This window comes from Mastigoproctus giganteus, chromosome 13, assembly GCF_048544385.1.
Source record: "Mastigoproctus giganteus isolate SK-2022 chromosome 13, ASM4854438v1, whole genome shotgun sequence".
Taxonomy (NCBI): domain Eukaryota; kingdom Metazoa; phylum Arthropoda; class Arachnida; order Uropygi; family Thelyphonidae; genus Mastigoproctus; species Mastigoproctus giganteus.
Window position 1 is genome coordinate 80880186 of NC_143587.1, and position 22264 is coordinate 80902449.

Genomic DNA, 22264 nt, shown 5'->3' on the forward strand with positions numbered 1-22264 from the left:
ACACTGCCGTGACACATGCCTTGAGGTTGTGTTGCCAGAAGGCAGGCAAATAATTTTTGTTTTTGTGTTTGAGAGCACGAGATTCTTCGCTTGGTAAACAATGCCAGGCTTTATCATATGCCCGGCTGCATTGCCACATAGTATCAACGTCAATTGGTCCTTCCATGCTTTAAAGCCTGGTGGCTGTTTTGCAGATATACCATATTTCCCCATGTATAAGCCGTCCCCCTCAAATAAAATATAAAGGACAAGCTATTAAATACAGTTCAACCACAAAATACTTGGGAATTATTCTGGATGATGGTTTGAGTTTTATACCCCATGCAAAATACATTGAAGAAAAATGCAAGTCATTACTATCTAGATTGAGACAAGTAACACGACAAGAGTGGGGCCTTAAAGGTCACTCACTGAGATTGTATTATAACTGTATATTTCTGCCCATTATCACATATGGTGCTGGTGCCTGGGGTTATAGGGCAACCAAGTGTGCCATTGTCAAACAGCTATTGCAAGCACAGCGTGCTGCCCTTCTTATGTTATCCAGAGCTTGTAGGACAATTTCTACTGCAGCTTTACAGCTTCTGATAGGAAGGATGCCAATACAATATGAGGTCCAATATAGATATTTGAGATACCACCTGAAAAAGGCACATCCTACTTCTCTTGATAACGTGGAACTTGACCTGAATGTTCCAATAACAACTGAAAAGGAAAGATTGCGCACTATTTATGTTAATAAGTGGCAGGCTGACTGGTCTGTATCGGAGACAGGAAAGGTGACAAGAGAGTATTTGCCGAATGTAAGGGAATTTAGGAAAAAGGAACTATTGTGGTTTGCTCCTGGACTATATGGAACATACCTTTTTGTCAGGTCACGGCAGCCTCAATAGCAAGCTGTATAAACTTGGATTGTCTCCTTCCCCTCTTTGTCTCTGTGGAGGTGAAGAGGATGCAGATCATATCCTTTTGGAGTGTCACTATTATACTGACTTACGGAATGAACTACAACTCATTACTGGTTCTTACGACAGGGAGAATAAGCCTTTTCTGATCCAATCACAAGATGCATTTGAAGCTTTTAACTTATTTGCAACACGAACATTTAAACGACGAGAGGAAACGAGAGCTGCTGCCCCGAGATAGCCTGAATCCGGATCAAGAGAAAGACTTGAACAAGGACTGACATTATCTCTGAAGACTTGAACAAGGACTGACATTATTTCTGAAGACTTGAACAAGGACTGACATCCTCTTTGCAGACTTTCTAAAGAACTGCTATCCAGAAAGATTTGATTAATATATTGTACTTCAATATTTCAAAGAAGCTTCAACTGCTACTTCCTGCATTTTGTCTCACGAACTTGAGGTGATACATCGTGATGGAAATTAAATCCTTATTGATTGGAGTGATGAACCTACTGTGTTAGAAATCGTAAATAGTGTATATAGTTTGACTCTAGTGCTTCAGCTGTGCCATGCCATTGGATACTTATCTAACAATGAAATTAAGGTTTGCTGAAACTACCGAACCTTCTCCTGGTCCATTGTAGAGTTCTGATATGCCTTTGCTCTATCAAACGATGGGAGTGCCAAAGAAATCTTCAATGTTGGAAGAGCTACCCTTGAAGCTGAAGGATCTATTGAGGATGTGCCTCGACATCTCCTAATCCTGCTCACAGGATAGGAATTGCTAATCATAAATTAGGATAGGATTGCACCACGACATGTGGCTTCTACAAAGGCTGAAAATTGCCTCCACCTCTCTCTCTTTTTTTTTTTTTTTCCTCAATTTCTCTTAACTTCCTTTTATTACGGCAGGTCCCTTCTCTGACCCCCCCCCCCCACTGTACTTCTTTCCTTCCCCACCACCCCTAACTTTTCCAGCTATTTTTTTTTTTTTTTTTATTTTATTTATTTATTTTTTTTTTTCCATTTTCCTTTTATCCTAACTTTGCCTATCCTGGATCTTTGTTCTGGTATAGACTAGCATGAAGGTAGTAGATCCTGGCCACCTCCATGTGGCGGGGATGGGGGGTGGGATGCTGTGACCAGGTGTTGCTACTTCCCACTTGCTAAGAGCCAGGTACCGGCCGACTACATAACAACAGAACACATCATAACATTTACACACCCAACACACTACATACAAATGGCCGGTCTTGGCGTGAGCCTCAACACAAGGAGTAATAGCGGCTAATGGGGGAAACCCTGGGGTCCGCCACAACAACACATGAATATCCCCCTGATGTATAAGACACACCTTTTTTCGAAAAATTTGGGGTCTAAAAACTGGGTGCATCTTATACAGTGGTTGTAAATTTTTTTTACTTGCATTTCCCGCTTTTTCACGCTTGTTGTCTTTGCACTCATTGTATCGCACTTGTTACCGGTATATTAGGTTACGTTTTGCCACGTTCTGCCCAGAAATGTCTCAGAAAAGATTTTCGTACAGTGCTGAATTCAAGTTAAAAGTGATCCAGTTTGCAAAAGTGAATGGAAATCGTGCTGCTGAACGTAAGTTTTGTCCTCCTCCAACTGAGAAAACAATCCGAGACTGGCTACAGGAAGAAGAAACCCTACTGAAAACGCCACGGTAGAAGAAGGCCATTAGAGGCAAGTCAGCAAAATGCCCTGATTTAGAGAGGGAATTGAAGATGTGGATTGAGGAGCAAAGGGCAATTGGAATTCCTGTGTCCACAAAGATGGTTCAGCATGAGGCAAGAAGAATTGCTGATGAAAAATAAGTTACTGATTTCAAAGGAGGACACAATTGAGGCTTCAGGTTCATGAAACGGAATGGACTAAGCATGCGTACATGCACCAGACTTGCCTAAAAGATGCCTGAAAGCTATGAGCAGAAGGTCCTTGAATTTCATCGTTTTGTCATTCAATGTCGGAAGACACATCAGTTTGAGTTGGGACAGATTGCAAATATGGACAAAGTCCCCCTTCAATTTGATGTCCTAAGTAACAGAACTGTTGATAAGAAGGGAGTGAAAACTGTAACTGTGAAGACAAGCGGACATGAAAAGAACCATTATACAGTTGTTCTTGGTTCGATGGAACTAAGCTGCCTCCTATGCTGATTTTCAAACGCAAAACAATGCCAAAAGAAGACATTCCTCGAGGAGTGATTGTCCACGTTCATGACAAGGGTTGGATGGATCAGGATGGGATGAAGATCTGGTTTGAGAAAGTTTGGAGCATGAGACCAGGTGGTCTCTTACGCAAACCTGCCCTATTGGTGCTTGATCAGTTCAGGGCACACATAACAAAAAATACAAAGAAAATTGCTGCAGAGCAAAAAACAAAACTTGCCATCATACCTGGAGGCTTGACATCCCAGCTCCAACCACTTGATGTCAGCATTAACAAACCCTTCAAAGCTGCCATGAGAGACGAATGGAACCAATGGATGAAGTCTTCTGGGGACAATTTGACACCAGCAGGAAGAGTGAAGAAACCAACTATAGGAGAAGTCTGTACCTGGGTGAATAGATCCTGGGATAATATCAAGATTGAGATCATTGTCAAGTCATTTAAGAAGTGTGGCATTTCAAATGCCATAGATGGAACTGAGGACGAGGCAATATATGAAGACAGTGATTTGTCATCAGACACAGATGAGGACAAGCTAATGGATGGGAGTTTTGGCAGTGATGAGGAGTTGTATGAATTTTATGATGAATAAAACTTGAGTTCAATAACTTTATGTAATACATTTTTTTTTTCAAATTCCGGGCCCCAAAATTAAGGTGCGTCTTATACATGGGGAAATACGGTAGGTTCTGTTGGGCATCTTTTTCCAAAACAGTCCTATTTTGTCACAGTTAAAAACTTGCTTTGGATGGTAGCCTCCCTCCTCTATAATTTTCTTTAACTCTGCCGGAAACGTGGCAGCAGCTTCCTCATCCACAGATGCAGCTTCTCCAGTGTTTTTATATTTTTCAGATTAAACGTATTTCTGAATCTATGTAACCATCCCTAGCTTGCTGTAAATGGCTTCGTTTCCTCTTCCATCTCATCTTTTTTCTGAAAGTCCTCGTATAGGCTTAAGGCCTTTTGCCTTAACACATCATTGCCATCAATGGGCATCCTTTTTCTGTTCATATCTTCCACCTGAAAATTTAATGCTTTTTCCACCTTCACTAACACCCTATCATGCACTGTAGCAGTTACTTTTGCAGTTTGAGGTGCAACAGAAAAACTAGTATGAATTTTGTCTTTATGCTTCTTCACTTCATGAATCGAAGATTCGTTCTTACCATACAACCTGGCAATTTCCACATACGATTTTCTTTCTTTTTCAATCATATCGAGAATTTTTACTTTTTCACTAATGGGAAGCACTTCATGGCTTCTCTTAGACTTAGAAGCACCACCAGCACTACTACTCTTGCGCTTTGGGGGTTGTTATTACAGTAAATAAAGGCTTTCTTAAACAAAGGCACTGCAATAACACTACAATGTTATCAGCAAGAACACTATAGGCAGATTGGAGGAAGGTTTCGCATGGGAGCATGGGTATGGAGACAAAAGGAGTTGAGTCATGTACTGGACTGGCAGACTTCATGTTACAGCCTGAACTCGCTTGGCGGATGGTTTGAAACTTATGAAACGTTTATTTTTTTATTTTCTGGAATTTTCCAAATATTTTCTTTTTTTTTCCTTTTTTTTCCCCGTGGTTAACTGCGAGTGACTGAATCAGTGGATACAGGGGCACAACTGTACTTTCGATTAATTTCAAGAATTGAATCATCTTTATCTGCTTTTCTGTAAATATCCATAACATCAGCTATATTTGTGTCTTTCAACTATTTTAAAACTTTTGATTTGTTCTGGTGGTTGCTGAATAGATATTTTATCCCTAGAGTTACTAACTTGTATGCAAGTTACCACCTTGTATTCACTCTTTGAGATGGAGGTGGATTGTTCCTTTGATGAGGAAAGAAGTGATATCAAAATATTTGGCAGAATGAGCAGTCGGCCTGAGTTGTGATAATGAAGCCATTGGGTAAATGATGCATATATAAGTTATTTAGTAGGTATTGAAAACCATTTCTTTGCCTCTTGATATGCAGCTTCGTGCCCTATCTTATATTTCTGAATTTTCTTTTCTCGTTTCCACGAGATGTATTTCTTAGAGAAGGCAGAATGATTACCTTGCACTTTTGGGCAGCTTTGTGCTTTGGCATCACAATTTGTGTGTGTGTGTGCACACACATGTGTGTTCTTTTGATTCACAAAAGGCATAAGTGACTATACTTCTGCACACTGCTTATGAATGAACAAATTTTTGGCACTTAATTTGTTTTTGATTTTTAGGAGCATTAGCAACTAAGGCCATATTGCTCCGGGATATGCGGTGGTCATTACGTGACCTTTCCGCATCCTTCGTATTTGGTGGTGATGGGCTCGAACCCCGGTCTAATCAAGAAGCGTGTGCTACGCACTGCTGCTCCTTCCCACCTGGCTACGGAGGCGCCTTTTGGCACTTAAAAGCACAAGACAGAATTGGGAATGTAGAGCCGAACTTGGCATCTTAAGTAACCAGCTTTTATAGCTGTGGACAGATTTGGCATTTTAAATGTAATACATGATGTGCATAGAGAAAGGTTCTCCATTTTTTCTTTTCATGGTGCATACTACACTTTTATCACTTGTTTTATAATTTCATCCTCAACACATTTTGTGTCAAAGGATGAAATGTTTGACATTATCCCTTTAGAAGAGTTCAGAGCGGAATATGGGGTAACCATTGTGAGAATTCCACCAAAGGTAGATATTTTCAAGTCTCTCCACATCTGTGCTCAGTCATCTTAACTAGTAAATCTTCATATCTTAGTTGTTGCTGAATCATTTTTAGAGGTCCAGGTGCATTTTAAAGAGACATTTCTGCATCAAAAAATGGGGAAAACTCACTGAATAGTTGGTTTGTTCAGGAGTGCAATATTGAAAAATGAGAGGCAGTGTACCTGGGTTTTTTTTTTCCCTCTTTGCACGGGATACGTTTAGGTCATTCTTGTCTAAGAAATATGGATGAAATGATCCATAGATATCCCATTTCGTGTTGTCTATTGTTACTCCTTTTAGTCCAGAGAGAGATTTTTCTCCCTGGTTACAGGAGAAGAAAGCTGCTTTTCTGTGACCTAAGTGATACCACACAGAGACAGGAAAAATGCCACAAGTGACCAAGCAATAAGGAGAGGTTAATGTGTTAACAAAGTTAGTTATATATTCAAGATAAAAGGGATATTTCCTTTTTTTTCTATTTCAGAAGAGCAAAATCAAATAACAATGTAAATTAAAACACTAACACTCTCCAAAATAAACTTCATGAGAGAAGACACTTGAAAGTCACTCACTTGGTACTTAGGGCCAGCTAGGTTAGGCTGAAATAACTAGGGCAATCAATGCCCATCCAGTATCAGGCAGTTTACTTATGTAGAATAAATTCTGCATTAATAAATTTGTCTGCATCTATGTTTCTACTTGAGTGGGTTTCAGTGGTAAGGAAAATCAGTGGCATTGATAAAGAATGCACTATTTGGGCAGAAATGGAATTCTGAAGGCTACAAAATATGGTTTTGTTAAGGAAAATAATGCTTAACTAATCTGCTTAGCTATTTTGATTACTCGTGAGCTGGATGTAGGGAAATAATTTTGATACTGTTTATTTGAATTTTAGTATAGCATTTGACTCAATCCCTCATGAGAGGTTGGAATATGCTGGAATCACAGGTATGGTTCTAAGGTGGCTGCAGGGAAGGAAGTAGAGGGTTGTGATTAATAGTTGCTCTCCAGATTTGTCTAATGTTGGTTCTGGGATCACTATTGTTTCTGATTTTCATAAATGGCATTGAAAGGATAGAAGCATGATATCAAAATTTGCAAATGATGTAAAGATTGTAAGAGTGGTTAATGATCACTTCCAATTAGTGCTCCTTCAGAATAACTTGCATAGGCTTCAGGGGGTGGTCAAAAAAGTTGCAGTTAAGATTTAGTGTTTTTAATTCAAAATTTAAGACTTTGCAATGTCTCGCATTTCAAATCAAAAAACAGTACAGAAATAAAGGGAATGAGAGTTGTGATACAGTCGGACATGAAGTTATCGTAGTAGTATAGATGGGTGACAAGGATGACCATGGAGTCCTATCAATAATTTATGAAATATTTGCTTGTAGAGATAGAGAGATCATAATCCCACTATATAAGGTAATTGTAAGGCTGCTTGTTTGAGGATTTTTTGGCCATGGGCTTCTATGGCCATAGTGCGCCAATTGTAAGACTGCACATGGAATACTGCGGAGTTGGGGGAACCCTCGGAGCTGCAAGACAGGTTAACACTATACACATGGAATACTGTGTCCAAGTATGGAGACAGCACCTAAAAAGACATTGAGCTTCTTGAAAGAGTCTGAAGATGGGTAACCTGCTCAGTGAAATCTGCAGAAGAGCATGAATATGACGAAAGACTTGAATATGCGGGCTACAGAGCTTGGCAACCAGAGAGGACAGTAAAATGTATGAAGGCAAAATTTTTAGTTATAAACAATTCCAGAATTCTGGAATTGTTTATAACTAAAAGTTAGTTATAACTAAAAATTGTTTATAACTAAAAGAGTTGAGGCTGACAGCTTGGGGAAATTCAAAGGCCAGCTGGATAGTTACCTACCTGAGGATGGAAACATATTGGGGTTCTTTTTGCTTATTTTCTTTTTAGTTTAAAGATTTATTTATTTTTCATTTTTATCATATTTTATTATTTTTTGTTGGCCAGTGCAGCAAAAGCTAGTGGCTTCCTTGTACTATGTGATTAATATTAATGTTAAAGATACTGTTTTTCTAAGTTAACATGCAAATCAATACAGAAATTCTCAGAGATTAAATTGACCTATTTGGCCTGTCTGTCAATCCTCTTAGAACAAAGTACAATGTACGTGACATTTGCATTATCAGATATCAGCATTAAGCCAGTACTAATTTCTCCAACTGGTTCAGTTAAGTTTCTGTGATTTGAATTCCAATCTTAATTTCTCCCTGTACTGCCCAAAATTAAGAGTATCTAGCTTGAAAGTTTCCTAGTTAATGAAAGTCCTTATAGTACAATAATTTATTAAAGTAAATATTATTTTTGTTCCTTTGGGAAGTGAGGTATTTTATGACAGTTTCATTATAAATCAAAGAAAAAAAATTTTATTATGTTTTATAACTTTTAAAATGCCAAAATGCCTTTTCACAGAATTATTATTAAAAGAAGTTTAGAAAATATATATGAAACTAACCGTGACATGATCGTTTGTCATGATGAAGAATAAAGCCCTGCTGACAAGTGCATCTATAAGATCCCCAGGTATTAATACAGTTATGTTCACAGAGGTAAGATATTTCTGCACATTCATCATTATCTGCAAAACAAACATTAAAATTACTAAGAATAACTATGGCTAAAAGTAAGACGCAAAACTCTTCTCTAATATGATAAGATAAATTTCACCATAAAACAGTAAAAATAAAATTTTTAATAAAAAAAAAATAAAATAATAATAAATAAATAAAATACATCAGTGTTCAAGAGCATGCAGAGCTCTCTTTGAAAATCTTGCAACCTGCAATGTATATTTCTGCTAGGCATACTCATTAACTTCTCAGTCAATAATTATCAGTTATCAAGTTTCCAAAGCAGCAGTTAATGATTATCAGTAACTGGTAAATCAATAATTATCAGTTATATAAAGTTCTGCTAATTCCAAAGTGAAGCATAAATTTTTAGTCAATCTGGACTTAATCTCTAATTTAAAAATGTTATACAATATGACCTTAAAAAATTCTGGTTCCTTCACCAAGTGCTTTCTTTCTCTCTCTTACCTCCTGTTCTTTTTACGCCTTCTGAAATTTGTTGTCTACCATTGTCCATGAAACTGTTCATTTATAAATTGTATAGTTAGATTGCCCAATAAAAAAAAATAAAAATAAAATAATAATAAAAAAAAAATCAGTTTATCCTTTACTTCCTCAAGATAAACTTTTAGCAATTGCATGTCACCTTTAATTCATATAATCACATTTTTCAAAATTAAGCTTTTTGTTCCAGCAGAAATTAAGGTCTGCTGGCTAAAAGCATATTTACGGATATCTATTGTACATCTGTCTTTCCTCAATTTGAATTTTATGCTCCCTCAGGTGTGTAATCTGAGCAAGAGGAAGAATCCCATCAGCATTGAGTTTGCTCAAACCATTCAAAGCCTTATACACCTCAATCAGATCACCTCCCAGATGCCTGGTCTCCAGACACTGCAATTTGCAGAACTTGGCCCTTTCTTGGTAAGAGCAACAATTTGTTTCCCCTCACCAATCTTGCTACTCATCTCTGTACTTGTTCCAGCAGCTTTACATTCTTCCTAAAATGAGGCCTCCAGACCTGCAGACTGTATGCAGTACTTAAAGTGTAGCCTGACCATTGCCTTATACAAGGGGGATAATCATCTCCTTATCCATGCTAGCAAAATTCCTGTATATCATTGACAATACTCCATCAGCTACTCTGGCAGTCCATCTGCACTGCTCAGAAAACTTCATATCTGACTGTACATTGGTGCGTTATTCTGCGGTTGACAGAGTACTGCATATTGACAATATGCAGTACTTTGCATTTGTCAATGTTAAACTTCAAATTCCACCACTCAGCCCATCTGCAGTACTTTGCATTTGTCAATTTTAAACTTCAATTGCCATCACTCAGTCCATCTGCACAACTTTTCTAGATCCTGTCGCAGTAGCATACTGTCATTACTGTCCTTAACAACCAATTACTGTCCTTCATCAATATCATTGATAAATATACAAAACAACAATGGGCTCAACACTGAACCCTGGGGGGCCTTCACTAATAATGTTAATCCAAGAAGAGCAGTGTGCATTAATTACCACTCTGTCTTCTCCAACCCAACACTCTTTATCCATAGCAGCAACTTGCCCTTAATACCATACCATTCCAATTTGTATAGCAGTCTTCCATGTGCAACAGTATCAAAAGCTTTCAAGTATATGATATCAAAATTATTTTGATATCATATACTTTTCATATATAGTTGGTATGAATAGCCTAGTAGCTTCCAAGATTAATTCTTTGAATGCTTCCCATTTAGAATTTACTGTTGGTAACAACTGCCACCAAGTGGTTCCTTTATCTACAGATTTTTAATACATGAATAATTACTGCTGATAATCAGATCAAGAGTATTACTCTCTCTTGTTGCCTAATAAGTCTCCATTAAGTCTTGCTAGTGTGCAAGTGACCAACTCAAGTTTCAGTCAATATCTGGGAAGTTAAAATACCCCATTATAAGACATTCTGATTTACTGGTCCACTATTTCTCTGCACAGCTGTTCATTATACTCATCAGTGTCATTAGGCCTATAACACACTCCTCCTCTCATTTTTGCTTTCTTTGTGCTTATGTCACAACAAACTGACTCAACATTACACTGTCCTCCCATGTCAACTGGATGCATTGCTTTAGATTTTATGTGTTTCTTAACTAAAAGCATAACTCCACCTCCTTTCTTCCTATCCTTTCTGTACACATCGTACTTCCCAAATTCCAATTATTCATTCCTTATATCTGTGTGACACCACATCTGTGATATCCCAACAATATCTGCCTTTGATGCCTTGACCAGCACTTCAAATTCATTTGTTGCACAGTCAAAGCACAATGAGGAGAAGTGTCATGTTGTTGAAACAATGTTCAGTTGATGTTCTGCAATCTGCAGAATTATAACATGCTTCAGCATGTCCAAGTTACTGTTTGTTACCATTTACAGTAGTCTTAACAAAGAAAAATGGGTGAATCACCTTGTTATGGAAAAGGCCCATCATACATTCAATTATGGGGAATCCTGTTCATGCTCACTAAAGACATGACTGATTTCATTGATCCAGATTCTGCAGTTGACCTAACCAGACAGATGGAAGATGGACTTGTCACTAAATGCAACTTAGTTCAGGAAGTGGTAATTTTCAAACCAACTGAGCATATCCATGGCAAATGCTCTCCAACATAGCAAACTATTCAGTTTCATTGCTTGCACAAGTTGGATTTTGTATGCATAAAGTTTTAGGCAGTGGTGGATTATCTTGTGAATGGTTGGTCAATTGGGGCATTTCTAGTTGTCTGCTAGCACAATGGATAGATTTCTTTGGGCTGCATATAAAACTTGCATGCATTCACCATTCTCAACACTTATTGCAGCCCGACCAGCACCATTCTTATGCAGTACACTGCCAGTTCCCTTAAACTGTTCTACCCATTGCTTAGTGGACTTGTCTGAAGGTACCTCATCTCCATATTCTTGGTGGTACTGCCTTTGCTGTAACTACAGATTTAACTTGGCAAACCACAATATACACACACACACACACACACACACACACACACACACACACACACTGTTGTACGATCGCTATTTTAATGGTTATTGCTAGTGTTATCAACACTAGCAATATCTACAAGATGCTACCTTTGAGTGGCTCTTTAAAATTATATAAATATTATTCATATATCAGATCTAGTTTGTGCTTAATAATCATTTGTAATGTGGTCAATAATTTATGGACACCCTGTATTAATATTAGTCATATAGTTAAAGAAGTCACAGAAGTTTAAAAAAAAAAAAAAAAAAAAAAACCCAACACTGTGCATTTCCCTCTTCCCACAAGCCAATCCAGTAGGCCTTCGGATTCCCCCAAGTCATCAGCTTGTACTTGAAGTCATCAGTCATCAATTCCCCCAAGTCATCAGTACATACTTGAAGGCAATTTACTCCAATGATTAACTTACTGGCTAAAGAAAATTTTCTGCAATCCAGTCTGCTCACAGTTCTGCAACATCAATATGTAGTGATATATCAGGGGACATTTGCTTCAGAATACAGCCTAAATGGCATATGCTACAGGTTATACACTGTAAAATTAAATATCTAAAGGGACCCTTATTCCTTGTAATATGATTGGTGCTCTCCAACTAATCTCTCTCTCTCTCTCTCTCTCTCTCTCTCTCTCTCTCTCTCTCTCTCTCTCTCTCTCTCCCCCCTCCCTCCCTCTTCTTTCTTTAACCATCTTGCAATCTATCAATAATACAGAGAGTTCGATAAAGATAGTTACATAGTGACATCACATTATTTGGGTTCATTTAGTAAGATTCTAACTCAAATAAAGATTGGATGTCCAAATAATGGTAATGTTCATATGTTGTTTCCAATATAGCACTGTTAAATTGCGAGGTACCATCAACTTCAGGCTCCACGGTAAACTTCATAAATGTATCTTTTCCACATATGAATGAATGGAAGGGACAGCTCTTCTTTTGCTTCTTTTGAGAATCATTTTCTCAACTGACATGTTAGTCAAAGTGGCACTGATAGGCGAGGTGCTTATCAAGGTGCTGCTCAAGCAAAGCTCCACAATACTCAGGACTGATCAGGAACATAAGGTGGTGATGTCCACACCTACTCTGGTCTTAACACACTGCACCATATGTTTTATAGATGTACTGCATCAAACGGAATTTGCTTTGAAAAGAAACTAGTGTTTATAAGAGAATCCATAAAAGTTAGGTCTCAAAAGTACATTAGATTTGTGGACTTTATCAAATCATAAAACTATGGTAACTGATATCTGTGGGCAGGGTTGTCAAGAGCCATGGGGCCTTGAAGCAAAGGCAAACAGCCTTACCCAGCCTGCATTTATGCATCAATTCCTCTTTTTTATAACTTGTGGCAGTGGCCTTTCCACCTTCCACCCACATATGTTTTGGTCCAGGGCTATTGACCTAATGGTAACTCTCACCTGTTACAGGCATGCCTTACCAGGTGCATAGATTAGGAGGCCAGAAACACCCACAATTTCAGACTAAAGAAATATAAAACATTTGTAACATAACTTATAGGTATAAAAATGTGTAAGCATTGAACTTCCCAGTAATATATATATATATATATATATATATATATATATATATATATATAAAGACTATATACAGTGGAGTCCCTCAGGGTTCAGCACTAAATGATTTTGTGAGAATTGAGAGGAAAGAAAGTGGAAGAGAAATTGTTGAAGTTAAACATAAATAAGGGAATTGGGGTGGATGGGGTCTATCAAATTATATTAAGAGAGAGACAACAAAGGAGGTAAGCAAACCCTTAGCCATAATTATGAGAATATCATTGGATTCAAAGGAGGTCCCTGTGGACTGAAGATGTGCAAATATATCCCCAATTCACAAAGAAGATTAAAGGGTGACCTAAGTAATTACAGACCTGTTAGCTTAATTTCTGTTCCAGGGATATCATATGCTTGGATTTCAAGAAAGCTATTGATACTTTTACACATAAAAGACTGCTGTACAAATTGGAGCAGTTGGCATTAAGGGAAAGTTAGTGCTAGGAATAAAAGGATGGCTAAGTGGGAGAAGACAGGGTGGTTTTCAATGGCCACTGCTCTTCATGGACTAATGTTATTAGTGGAGTTCCATTATTGACCAGGACCAGGGTATGTCAGCCAGGTGCAAAGGTTGATGATGTTGTAGACCAGATATCATCTTTTAAGGGCACAAAAGGTGATATAGTTGTACACGTTGGCACTAATGATATTAAGAGTAGGAGACCGGCAGAATTACTTAACAAGTACAGGTCACTGTTGAACAAAAGCCGAGAATTAGGGTTGAATTTGAAAGTGTCTGCAATTCTGCCCAGACACGATAGGAGGGAGTATATGATGAGAGCCTTGTCGATCAATTCGGCCCTGGAAAGATTGTGCAAGGCTCAAGGGGTAGAATTTTTTTCAGCCTGGTCTGTACTTGTTAACAAGAGAGATTGCTTCTACAGGGATGGGATACACTTAAATAGAAAGGGTGCAAGAATATTTGCTGATGCTATTGAGGCAGTGTTAGGTGGGTTGGAAAACTGCTAGCTTGGGGGGAGACAAAGACCAATAGATTGACAGTAGCCACTGGCAGAGGTGAAAGATTCTTGCACTGCTTCTATTAGAATGAGCAGAAGCCTGAAAAACAAGATGCATGATATTTCAGAGACTGCTGGGAACCATTGCGGTACAAGTAAACACATGGGTTGTGTTAGGGTAGCTAAGAATAGAAACAGGTGCAGGTATACTTGCGTGTACACCAATGCTAGGAGTTTAGTAAATAAATTTGATGAATTTGAGGTATTGCTCAAAATATCAAAGGCAGATATTGTTGGGATATCAGAGACGTGGTGTCACACAGATATAAGGGATGCAGAACTGCAATTTGGGGAGTACAACGTCTACAAAAAGGATAGACAGGATAGGAAGGGGGGAGGGGTTATGCTATTAGTTAACACATAAAAACCAAGGAAGTGAAGCCAGTCGACATCGCTGGACAGTGCAGTGTTGAGTCAGTTTGGTGTGACATAAGCATTGGGAGATCAAAATTGAGAGAAGGAGTGTGCTATAAGCCTAATGACTCTGATGAGTATAATAAGAAACTGTACAGAGAAATAGAGTGGGCCAGTAAATCAGAGAGTCTTGTAATGGGAGATTTTAATTTCCCAGATATTGACTGGAATTTGGGGGCTGGTCACTCACACACTAGCAGGGCTTTTGTGGATTTATTGGATGATTGTTTTCTACATCAGCATGTTCGGGAGGCAACTAGAGGGAGTAATACTCTTGATTTGATTATCAGCAGTGATTCTTCATGCATTAGGGGTAAAGGGAAGGATTATTGCTTCCGTAAAGGCGACTACGATGGACTGAGACAGTATTTAAATTCTATACAGTGGGACCAACTGATGATGTTACCAACAGCAAATTCAAAATGGGAAGCATTCAAAGAATTAATCTTGGAAGCTACTAGGCTTTACATACCAACTAAGAAATATTGTTCAAGGTTTAGGCCAAAATGGATGTCAGATGAACTAATGAGGCATATGGAAGAGAAGAAAAATGCATGGGATACTTACAAATTAACACATGAAACAGAAGCCTATGATAGATACAAGTTGATATGCAACCAAGTTACAAAGGAGGTTAGGCAGGCCAAAGGCAGATTACGAGAAATCCTTGGCAAGGGATGCAAAGAAAAACAGCAAAGAATTCTTTACTTATGTAAACTCTAGAAGGAAGGGGATGAATCAGATTGGTCCACTTGATATTGATGAGTCAACTGTTGATGACCCTGCTCAGGTAGCTAACAAACTAAATGAATATTTTGCATCGACATTCACACATGCGGAGTTATTCAGCGAGGGGAATGCCAGAGGTGTATTCAACTCTAGCAGTAAGCTACAGAATCTTGAAATAACTGGGAGTAAAGTGGAGGAGAAACTGTTGAAGATAAACACAAGAAAGGCACCCGGGGTGGATGGGATCTATCCAGTTATATTAAAGGAGGCAGCAAAGGAAGTAAGCAAACCCTTAGCCATAATTATGAGAGCTTCCTTGGACTCAGGGGAGGTACCCATAGACTGGAAATGTGCAAATGTGACTCCAATTCACAAAGGAGGATCAAACGCTGACACAAGTAATTATAGACCTGTGAGCTTAACTTCTGTTCCAGGAAAATTAATGGAGGCACTGGTTAAAGAAGCACTGCAGGATCATTTAGACAAGACTTCAGTTATAGCTCAGACACAGCATGGTTTTGTTAAGGGGAAGTCTTGCCTGACCAATTTTGATGGGATATTATGATGCAGTCACAAAAGAACTGGATGCAGGGAATAGCTTTGATATTATATACTTGGATCTTAGAAAGGCTTTTGATACTGTTGCACATGGAAGACTGCTACACAAATTGGAGCAGTGTGACATTGGAGGCAAATTGCTGCTATGGATAAAGGGGTGGTTGAGGGGGAGAAGACAGAGAGTGGTAATCAATGGACACTGCTCATCGTGGACTAATGTTATTAGTGGAGTCCCTCAGGGCTCAGTGTTGGGTCCATTATTGTTTTCTGCAGACGATACAAAGGTTGGTAGGGTTGTCAAGGACACTACTGACACTATGCTGCTGCAACAGGATCTGGAAAGGTTGAGCAGATGGGCTGAGAGGTGGCAAATGAAGTTTAACATTGACAAATGTAAAGTACTACACATGGGAAACAGCAACCCCAGAGCAACGTATCAACTCTGTGGTACTACGCTGACAGTGGTAGAGAATGAAAGGGACTTGGGGGTGGTTGTGCAGGCAGATATGAAGTTCTCTGAGCAGTGCAGATGGGCTGCAAGAGTAGCTCATGGAGTATTGTCAATGATATCATGTTGAAAATGGAAGAAGGTTATCAAATTGTAGCAGTGTGCTTAATGATTTTGTAATAACTGAGAGCAAAGTGGAGGAGAAATTGTTGAAGTTAAACATAAGAAAGGCACCTGGGGCAGATGGGATCTATCCAGTTATATTAAAGGAGGCGGCAAAGCAACTAAGCAAACCCTTAGCCATAATTATGAGAGCATCCTTGGATTCAGGGGAGGTTCCCACGGACTGGAGATGTGCAAATGTATCCCCAATTCACAAAGGAGGTTCGAAGGGTGACACGAGTAATTACAGACCAGTTAGTTTAACTTCTGTTCTGGGTAAAATAATGGAGTCACTGGTTAAAGATGCATTGCAGGATCATCTAGACAAGACTGCAGCAATAATTCAGACACAGCATGGGTTTGTTAAGGGAAAGTCTTGTCTGACAAATTTGATTGGTTATTATGATGTGGTCACAAAGGAACTGGATGCAAAAAATAATTTTGATATCATATACTTGGATTTCAGGAAAGCTTTTGACACTGTTGCGCATGGAAGACTACTGTACAAATTGGAGCAGAATGGTATTAAGGGTAAGTTGCTACAATGGATAAAAGGATGGTTAAGTGGGAGAAGACAGAGGGTGGTAATCAATGGGTGCTGCTCTTCGTGGACTAATGTTATTAGTGGAGTCCCACAGGGTTCGGTGTTGGGTCCACTGTTGTTTTGTATATTTATCAATGATATTGATGAAGGTATATCAGGCTTAATGTCGAAGTTTGCAGATGACACGAAGGTTGGCAGGGTTGTTAATGACAGTAATGGCAGTGTGCTACTGCAACAGGATCTAGATAATTTGGGCAGATGGGCTAAGAAGTGGCAACTGAAGTTTAACCTTGACAAATGCAAAGTACTGCATATGGGTAGAAGTAACCCCAGAGAAACGTACCAACTGTGTGGTACTACACTTAAGGTGGTAGAAAATGAAAAAGACCTGGGAGTAATTGTGCAGTCAGATATGAAGTTTTCTGAGCAATGTAGACAGGCTGCTAGGGCAGGTCATGGGGTTTTGTCAATGATATATAGGAATTTTGCTAGCAGGGAAAAGGAGGTGATTGTCCCTCTGTATAAGGCAATGGTCAGGCCACGCCTTGAGTACTGCGTACAGGTCTGGAGGCCTCATTTTAGGAAGGATGTAGATTTGCTTGAGCGTGTACAGAGAAGAGCAACACGATTGGTGAGGGGAATGAAGGGATCCTCTTACCAAGAGAGGCTTAAGTTCTGCAAATTGCAGTGGCTGGAGACTAGGCACCTGCGCGGTGATCTGATTGAGGTCTATAAGGCCTTGAATGGGTTGAGCACGCTGAATTCTGATGGGATCCTCCCACTTGTTCAGAATACGAACCTACGGGGACATAAGTTCAAATTAAGAAAGGATAGATGTAGAACAGATGTGCGGAAATTTGCCTTTAGCCAGCGGGTGGTTAATTGCTGGAACAAACTTCCATCTGTCGTTGTGGAAGTTGATAGGTTAAATAAATTTAAGGAGGAACTGGACAGGCAATTGGAGGGTATGGTGTGATTTTTTTTTTTTTTTTTTTTGGCTGATGCTGCATAAGCTCCTACACTTGCTTTCTTGCATCAAGTGCCACTACTACTACTACTACTACTACTATATACAGGAATTTTTCCAGCAGGGATAAGGAGGTGATTATTCCCTTGTATAAGGCAATGGTCAGGCCACACCTAGAGTACTGTATACAGGTCTGGAGGCCTCATTTCAAGGATGTAGAGCTTCTGGAACGAGTACAGAGAAGGGCAACAAGATTAGTGAATGGAACAAAGGGGTGCTCTTACGAAGAAAGGCTTAAGTTTTGCAAATTACAGTGTCTGGAGACTAGGCACCAGCGAGGTGATCTGATAGAGGTATATAAAGCCTTGAATGGTTTGAGCATGCTCAATGCTGATGGGATTCTTCCTCTAGCTCAGAATAATCACCTGAGAGGGCATAAATTCAAATTGAGGAAAGACAGATGTAGGATAGACGTGCGGAAATTTGCCTTTAGCCAGCGGGTGGTTGGTTGGTGGAACAGACTTCCATCCCTTGTAATGGAGGTTGATAGCCTAAATAAGTTTAAGGCTCAGCTGGACAGGTATTTTGAACGAACAGAGGGGTGAAGTGGAAGTGGGTTTTTTTTTTTTTTTTTTTTTTGGCTGATGCTGCATAAGCTTGCTTTCTTGCATCAAATGCCTCTACTAATGCTAATGCTATTGTATTTATTAATGATATTGATGAGGGTATATGAGGCTTAATGTCGAAGTTTGCAGAAGATCCAAAGTTGGCAGGGTGGCTAATGACAGTAACGAAGTTATACTGCTGCAACAAGACCTAAAAAAATTAGGCAGGTGGGTCAAGAAATGACAATCGAAGTTAAACATTGACATACAGAAGGTACTGCATAAGGGTTGCGTTAAAACCCAGAGTAATATATCAACTGTGTAATGGAAAGTTACATAATTGATACTTTGGGAAGTGGAAAATTAAAAGGGCATGGGGTAATTGTGTGGTCTAATATGAAGTTCGCTGAGCAATGCAAACAGGTAGCCAGGAAGCTCATGAGGTTTTATCAATGATATACAGGAATTTTAATATCAGAGATAGGAAGGTGATTATCTCACTGTACAAGGCAATAGGTTGCTGGAACAAGTGCAGAGAAGGGCAACGAGATTAGTGAAGGGAACAAAGGGATGTTCTTTCCAAGAAAGGCTTCAGTTTTTTTTTTTTTTTTTTTATGTAAACCCCAAACACGAGAGGTATTAGAACCTATAGTACTTAGTACTGTGCTTGGGTTGGAGGTTGAGAAGATGAAAGAAGATATTTGTTGACATTGTAGACTGCAATTTTCAGGAAATATGTATGAAGGAAGGTTGTTCCAGAAAACGGCAGTTGAATGAATAAACGAGGAAGATGAAAAGTTGGTTTTGTGAGTTTGAAGTTGGACGGTAAATGGTTGTTGGCTGCATGTGTTTGGATTGTTTTGAAAGAGGGAGAGGGAATTATAGAGGCCAATTCAGAAGAACAGTGCCCATGGAAATATCTGTAGAAAACGCATGCAGCAGAAACAGTACATCTATGAGACAGCAAGCTGTTAATTAGGTTAGGCAGTTGGGGTGATTAATGCCTCCTCTCTAATAGCAATGTAAGAGAGAAGGCATTAATCACCCCAACTGCCCTCTTCTGAATGGAATCAAGAAGCCTGAGAGAGGTTTTGGGGGCACCACCCCAGATGTGGGAACAATATTCCATGGTAGGGCGGACTTGCGATTTATACAGAGTGAGCAGATGTTTGGAAGAAAAGTAATGCCGAGAGCGAAAGAGAAAACCAGGTTTTTTAGATGCAGAGGAAGCAATATTTGTAATGTGCTTGTGCCAAGAGAGATTAGAAGTCAGGGTAATCCCCAAAAGAGATATATCATTTTGCCTAGAAATCAGAGTGTCACACAAAGATAAGCATAGGAGCAGAAGAATCCTTTTTGCGAGATATAAGACAAGACTGAGCTTTAGAAGGGTTGAAATCAACTAAGTTGTCTTTGCCCCACTGAAGAATTACCTGAAGATCGGCATTTAAGGAATTAGTAGCAGATTTTCGAGAAGTTGAAGCTGATTGAGGAAGCAGGACAAGGTTTCTCAAAATGGAAAGTGGAATGCAATGTGCTATCATCAGCAAACCTATGGATAGGATTTCCAGTCAATGGAAGAAGGTCATTAATATATAAGAGGAAAAGAATGGGGGAGAGAACTGAACCTTGGGGGACACCGGCATTAGTGGAGAAGTTAGAAGACAGAGAGCCATCTACCATCACCCTCAGTGAGCGATCAGAGAGAAAACTGGATAACCAATTACAAAAAACAGTTGGCAAACCATAAGATGGAAGCTTGTTTAGAAGACCTTTATGCTAAACGCAATCAAAAGCCTTTGAGATGTCAAGAGCAACTACTTGAGCTTGACCAAACCTTTCCATTGAATTAGTCCATAAATGGGTAACAACATAAGCCAGAATATCACCAGTGGATCGACACTGACAGAATCCATACTGGTGATCGTTGATCAGGCGGAAGATTTCTAGGTAGTTTAAAAGAGTTGGCGGTTAATTGATTTCTCCATTACTTTAGAAAGAGTAGAAGTAATTGCAATGGGACGATAACTGGATAGGAGGGATTTGTCATCCTTTTTTAGGAACTGGCTGGATATGAGCAAATTTCCAAGCAGAATTTAAAACACCTTTGGAATAAGAAAGTGAAAAAAGGCGGCAAAGAATAGAAGTAAGTTCAGGAGCACAGGTTTTGAGAACAAGTGGAGAAATGCCATCAGGACCTGGAGCTTTCTTAGCATCAAGATTCATCAAAATCCTTCTGATATCCTTTTGATGGAAGACCACAGGAGGCATTGAATGGAGCGTGTTGGGAATGGTGGGCGGTGTTTTACCAAGATCCTTAATACATGAGCTGGAAGAAAAATGGGATGCTAGCAGGTCAGCTTTATCCTTGGCTGAAGTGACAACAGAACCATCTGGTTTGGACAGAGGTGGGAGTAGAGATGGGCAAAAGCTGCAGCCAATAGCTTTGGCAAGAGACCAGAATGCTCGACTATCATTAGGGCAAGAAGCAAGTTTTCTACTCTTAGCCTGTTCAAACTCTAGTTTTGATTGATTAATAACTGCTTTACAATTGTTGTGAGCTTTGGTGTACGCAGAAAATGAAACTGGAGAATTAGAAACAAGCCAATTATGATATGCAACATTCTTCTCTTGAACAACCTTAGCACATTTATTGGAAAACCAAGGTTTAGATAAAGGACGAGATTTTAAAGTGGAGTGTGGGATAAAGGATTCCATTCCTGCAAGAATAATTTCACTGACACGATCTGAGCAAATGTTGACATCAGAAGTTTTGAAACAGTAATCCAACCAAGGAAAAGAAGTCTCGCAGGTCATCTCATTTTGCATTCTTGTAATGCCAAACAACACGAGGTTTGGAATAGCCATGAGGTAAAGGTTCCATTGGAGAACAGACAATCACCATGTTGTGATCTGAATTGCCTAAAGAACCTCTCACTTCGACCGTGTACTTAGAACGGTTGTTTGTGAGAAAAATATCAAGTGTGCTGGCTGTATGGTTAGGATTGTCCGGTATTCTTGTAGGTAAATGAACAATCTGTGCAAGGTCATTAGTTATTGCAAAAGCCTCAGCAGTTTTCTAGTCACACCGACCAGTTGGGTCGGTGTGACTAGAAAACGGAAGCCAGCTGGAGTTGTGAACATTAAAATCACCAAGGAAAATTACCTCACTGTTAGGAAAGTTGGACTGGAGAAAGTCAAGTTGCAAAGAGAGGAAGTCAAAGAGCTCCAAGTGATTAGTAGAGTTGGGGGAACAATAGAGACAACAGATGAATTTGACACAATGAGGTAGAGAGATTTTAAGCCAGAGAAGATCAAAGAGAGGAGATTCCAAATTGTCAAGTCTCTGACAGGGAATATCAGAACGGACATATGCACAAGTACCACCTTTGAGGCGAAAGGAATCATACAGCGAATAATTTGGGCATCTGAGATGAGCAGTAGTTGAATCAACCGATAACTGAGATTCTGTCAGAAAAAGTACATGGGGTTTGGCAGACTGCAAGTGGAAATCATTGAGATTAGAATTGAGACCACGTATATTTGTGAAATGAATTAGGAAGTGCTCGGGAGGTTTAGATCTTTTCGCAGATAAGCTTGCTCTATTAGTTTGACAATTCATTGTGTATTCAACAGTAAGAAAAAGTGGGTGGGACATGCTGTATGAAGTAATGAAATTTTTGGATATGGCATACACATGGTAAGAATATACCCAGATCCTTGACATAATGTGGCCTCGACAATGCTCCCCCGCATACACACTACTCGGACTCCCTCCAGTCACTATCTGGCAGAGTAGAGGTAGCGAGATT

The 22264-nt window shown here is 39.3% G+C and overlaps 1 protein-coding gene across 1 annotated transcript in view; it reads right to left on the reverse strand.

Moving 5' to 3' along the window:
- Window positions 1-22264, reverse strand: part of LOC150076217 (uncharacterized) — a 385004-nt gene that overhangs the window by 55548 nt on the left and 307192 nt on the right. The window contains exon 16 of the mRNA XM_090388025.1: window positions 8289-8411. Within this exon, the coding sequence (XP_090244151.1) occupies window positions 8289-8411 (123 nt within the window). The remainder of the gene's footprint in view (window positions 1-8288; window positions 8412-22264) is intronic.